Below are 5,431 nucleotides of genomic sequence, written 5' to 3'. Positions count from 1 at the left end.
GCGCGTTCCACCCTGCATGGAATCACGTGTTCTAACCCGGGCCAATCAAATGAGCGAATCCGGTTTGCGCGTTCTTGCCGAGCGCGGGTAGGACAGAAGCGGGTAGTAGCGCACTCGTGCAGCCGTCACATCCACATTCAGCCGGAGAATCCACATTTCCACAAAAATGTCAGAAGAAAAGCCAAAGGTACGTGCGTGTTTCTTTGTCCTGTGCTCTAGCAGCACGTGGAGGATTATTTTGATGCGTTTCTGATGGGTGAATGTAGATAGCGTGGCTCCTGCTATTTATATGTGCTTAGAAGGGAAACAAAGAGGTTTTCAACAATTAAGATTGTGCGCATTTTCCGCACGTGGCCATCTAACACAATCTGCCATCAAGCTACATACAGATTCTTAACGTCTCATGCTTCTAACAGTCAAACCGGCGGATTTGAAGCGTCGTTTCTGCATCGAGGTGTTCGGATTGGCTTTCATTCATGGCGGATAGTGGCTTCAAGTTTGCGCCAAACGCGCTTTCACAGAAAGCGACGCGCTGTCCGAAGTGTCGCATAGGTTTATAAACAGCGTCCTGTTTTAGTATCAATGCAGGTCATATAGCCTCAAGTGGGCTGTGAAGCTCATCTTAAACGTGTTGTTAATTTCATAAGGACATCTCCAATGTTTTAATAGTTGCTGCTGCACAATGTGGCTTTAGCGCAAACGCTGCACATGTTTATTGTTCATGTTTGATGATCACGAACTCTGCGTTTGCTTTTCCAGGAGGGAGTCAAGACTGAAAATGACCACATCAACCTGAAAGTGGCGGGTCAGGACGGGTCTGTGGTACAGTTTAAAATCAAGAGGCACACTCCTCTCAGCAAACTGATGAAGGCCTACTGCGAGAGACAGGTGAGAGGAGCTACTAACATCCCACATCTGCACACATCATCCAGCTCTGCTTTCAGTGTGCTGCTTGCTGATGTGCAGAACTTTAACTTTCAATTATTTCTTGTTCAAGGGTTTATCCATAAGGCAAATTAGGTTCCGGTTTGACGGTCAGCCTATCAATGAGACGGACACACCTGCACAGGTTTGTGCCTTTTTAGGTTTTATTATTTTTTTATTTTGTTTTTACTAGTTTGATTGCTGATTTACAACATGGGGTCATTATTTCTTGCTCTAGCTATAAAATATATTAATCAGCTCAATCTGAAAGGGTAAAGTCTCCAATAATTTTTAGCAATACATAGAAACTCAAAATGCAATAATATAGAATCTATTATTCTTTGGGGTCTTTGCTGATTTTGTGCGCATATTTTGAGTTGTCATTTAAATGCTTTATTGTTTGTTAACCTTGTTAACTCTGTTGGTAAAGACAATGGTGTAACATTCAACTTTTAAATTAGATAACAATTACAACGTTCTAAAGTAAAATGGTGCTAAAATAATATACTCACTTATACTCGATATACAACTGTAAGGTTCGTGGTCAAATGGCTGCTTTGGAAACAAAAAGCAAGCTAATTTTCTTGAAACTTTGTAATGCTGTGCTAAAACAAAATTTGAAGTTATTTTGACACCTCGGTGTCAAACATTTTTAGATGTAGTTAAAGTTTAAAGCGATTAAAAGAAATATGCAACCCATGTGAATGTTTGTGTAATTTTTTCCTATTTCTGTGGTGCAAAGTAGGGCTGCACAATATTGTAAAAATCTAACATTGCTATATATTCTGCGATTTATATATTGCAATAATACAATTTCACCAGATGAAATCATTAACTATTTGGGAATAATTTATAATTTTAGATTAATTGTGATGGTTAAGGGAGTGTATAAAGAAATATATAATAAACTGTCTGCAAACTATGTTAATTCAACAAAGAAAAACATACAAATAAACATTGTTTAATCGTTTTTAAAGGAGTCTTACTGTATTTAAGTATGCAGTAATTGAATAATCAATGTAAAATAATACTGCATAGGCTTTATTTTATAAACAATTCAATAAAAATTAATTACAAAATGGCAAGTTACAGACTGTAGTAATTGTTAAGCCTGAACACTTTTAAACCCCTCACAGGCCTAAAAAACACTTATATGATAAATTATAATGCAAACTCAACATTGCACACACTTGCGATATCAGTGTTGAAACAATATATTGTGCAAAGTATTTAAGATTGCATGGTTGAAGTTAAACATTTCATCTCATCTTTTATTGTCAGTTCAACCACAGTGATGTTTCATCGAGCATTAAACCCAAGTGTGTTTTTTGCTCAATTCAAGATCTTCTCTTTTTGGCTAGTTGCGAGATCAATTTGAGATCTGTCTGGAAAACAAACCAAACACGATCCACGCAAACACAAACTGTCCTTGTGGTGCAAACAAGCAGCAGTATTTTAAACCATAAACATAATAAACACTTATTGACATGTATAATCAGATTTATTTGCTGTTAAATGTTAGTTATAACACATTATTTACAAGGTACAACAATATTTTCACATTTTAATGATTGGGAGTTGGTACGGTTAATGGATACAAATAAATGTATTGCCTTTCCCCATAGGTCATACCTTGCATATGGGATCAAAATTCCACCAAATGTGTCACAGATCAAAAAATAAGCATATAAAAAAAAATTGACATCAGGTGTACTTTTACATTTTGTCAATTAAGTGTCAAATTATATGTATACAATGCGATACATTTAGTGGGATTTTGATCCCATACTTGCACCTAGCTGATGCTGTTAAGCATTTCTACTTTTCTGCCAATGACATATTAGAACAGAGCCCATTAGGTTTCTGTTCCACTGTAGATTTTTTTTTTCCTTTTTGGGAGGTTTATGCTAAATGTGTGAAATGCTACTGTAGAAGCAGCTCTAACTTGCACTTAATGTAGAAAGAAATGGGAGCTGCCTAATGTTTAACTGAAATTAATCTTTAAAAAACAAAGCATAAGCATCCAATCGCAGCCTTCAAAAAATGTGCCACAATATTGGCTCCACTCCCACAGCTCTCGACCGCGCTCACTCAAAGCCTCAACCAACCTGAGCAATCACAGAACTTGTGCTCTGCTTTCCCATGAGTTACAGTTGTTGTTACAATTTGAGGCATTCATTGCAGTATAGTTGAGCTGCACGATACTGGAAAAATCTGACATTGCGTTATTTTGTTTTACTTTGACTTCTAAATTGTGATATGAATATGATTTCACCAGATGATTTAAATAGCTCTAATAAGATTTCATTAATTTAGATAGTCTTTTTCTGTGCAGTGAATCTGGATCAATTATAATAAAACAAGTAAAATTAAATAAGTAAACAATGCTTTATGGTTTTCTGAGGAGTCTAAGTGTCTTAATGTGTAAATATCTTAATGTGATGTGGATTTTCAGCTGGAGATGGAAGATGAAGACACTATTGACGTATTCCAGCAGCAGACTGGAGGATCGTGCTAAACATCAAGTACCATGTGGATGAAGTTTCTTCATTTGTGCTCCTCTTCACTTCCACTGCAGTTCAGGGCCCAAATGGAAAAGGCTTTGGAAATCTAATGTATAAGTTAAACTATTTTCCTTTTTTTTTTTTTTTTTTAAATCCAAAGACCTCGTTTCCATTTTTCAGTGTTCTCCCTGAGCTGATTTGGAAATGACAGTTTTTGTTTTTCTCCCCCTCCTCTACCCTTTTGGAGTTTATTTTATGCTTGTTATATACATTTTTGTATTCTGTATGTATGTTTGCACCTCCCCCATCTATTTTTATATACAAGGAGGGATGTTTCGTAAAAGGATGTTTGTGACTTCTTAATATGATCTCGGAATTTCTCTAATTGCGGTAAACGGCTAAACTTCAAGACGCCCTTTTTTTATTGGACTGTTTCTCATGTCGGCATTGCAACGTTGTGTTTCTCTTACAACTCAGGTTTGTTGAAGCTAGATCGTGGATTGTTTTTCAGTAGACATTTTTAATTTTAAAAAGCTTTGATGCATATGTCTTTAAAAGTTGGCTATTTGCTTCAGTATGCATTTCATAATGTACAAATGAAGTTGGCCTCGATTTTATTGTCCTATAATTTGCCCTCTACAAATGTCATATTGTAAATGCCACTCGTTTAGGCTCAATGGCACATCAAGTGTATGAATAGCTGATTTGGTGTAAATGCAGCTCTACAGTTCAACTCGTGCCAGATTGGTGTGTGAGGATTCATTGTAATAGGAACGGCAGGGGGGTTTTGGAGGAATCCAAAAGAGGATCCTGTGTTGGCCATTTACTACTGTATATAATAAATCTAGTTTGATACTGATCTGCGTTTCTCTTATTTTTCTGACTGAAAGATCATAAAAGCTTGCCACAAGATGGCGCACTTGTGCTATGCTTTAACATTTTACTGACTAATGATTTTTTTTCTAAATGTTCCTCGCATGAAGTGTGTGTGTGTGTGTATGTATGTGTGTATATATGTATGTGTGTGTGTGTATATATTTATATAAAATGTGTGTGTGTATATATATTATATTTGTGTTTTTTTTATATATATATATTAAATATTTTTTATATATTATATTTTTATATATATTTTATATATATATATATATATATATACACTATATATATTTTTTTTTATTCCGAACTGTTAAACGTAACCTAATTCAAAATCAACTCCATGCAGTACTAAAAATGAATACATTTCTAAAGTATTTTAAAGAAATATAAAATAAAAAAATGACCAAACAAATGAGATGTTGCTGAACACCTTAATGGGTCCATAACTACAAATGGAAAATATAAACATGGACTGTGCAACATTTACTGCAGCAATATCAAAACAATTTAGGTCTGTTCTAGTTTGTAAAGACCAATCTATAGTTTTGAACTCAAAAGGAGATGCAGGTTATTAAACTAAATATTGGGAACCTGTAATTATTGATTTCCGTAGTGGAAAAAGCATGTTTTATGGAAGTCGGTGGTTACCGGTTTGCAACATTCTTTAAAAAAATTGTTCAACAGAACAAACAAACAAAATAAAAACTCTCAAACTAGTAAACGGTGTAATGGTGGAATTTAAATTTTTGGGTGAACTGCCCCTTTAAGGAATGCATAATTTAGGCCATGTTTGGGTCGTTTTGTCCATATCAGTGACTAAACCCAGCTGAATGTGTTAAAATATATACGCTAGCTGTCTCTTAACCCTACCCCACGCAATGACGTCGCATCGCAAGGAGTTGCAATCTCTGCTTGCATCAACAAGGCTGCGTCATTAGTCTTATTAGCTACAACAACTAAAGAAACCATAACATTCTCAACCGCTTAACAATCTTTTTTTACGAATACTTCAATAAAATTAAGAACAAACCGGGTTGAGAGATCTCAGATAGAAATATAAAAAATATAACAACTATCTCCAGTCTCAATCGCTTGTTTTCCTTGCTGAAAAATCCAGCTTAAAC

At 35.2% G+C, this 5,431-nt stretch overlaps 1 protein-coding gene across 1 annotated transcript; it reads left to right on the top strand.

Annotated features, from left to right (window-relative positions):
* On the top strand, nt 1-4,287 carry sumo3b (small ubiquitin like modifier 3b). The gene is made up of 4 exons (NM_001002677.2): nt 1-187; nt 760-888; nt 998-1,069; nt 3,380-4,287. Exons 1-4 carry the CDS (start codon nt 167-169, stop codon nt 3,440-3,442), a joined length of 285 nt encoding a protein of 94 aa, NP_001002677.2. The 5' UTR covers nt 1-166; the 3' UTR covers nt 3,443-4,287.
* The last annotated feature ends 1,144 nt before the right edge of the window (nt 4,288-5,431 follow it).

The sequence above is a fragment of the Danio rerio genome, chromosome 9, assembly GCF_049306965.1.
Source record: "Danio rerio strain Tuebingen ecotype United States chromosome 9, GRCz12tu, whole genome shotgun sequence".
In the NCBI taxonomy this organism is placed as follows: Eukaryota; Metazoa; Chordata; class Actinopteri; order Cypriniformes; family Danionidae; genus Danio; species Danio rerio.
The sequence above is the reverse complement of the archived record's forward strand: the minus strand, read 5'-3'. Positions and strand labels throughout refer to the sequence as shown.

Excerpts from the sequence above, each read along its gene's own strand:
- sumo3b (NM_001002677.2), top strand. The coding sequence starts at position 167 with ATGTCAGAAGAAAAGCCAAAG. Across the intron at positions 188-759 it reads TGTCAGAAGAAAAGCCAAAG|GAGGGAGTCAAGACTGAAAA; the intron begins GTACGTGCGTGT and ends TTGCTTTTCCAG. Across the intron at positions 889-997 it reads AGGCCTACTGCGAGAGACAG|GGTTTATCCATAAGGCAAAT; the intron begins GTGAGAGGAGCT and ends TTCTTGTTCAAG.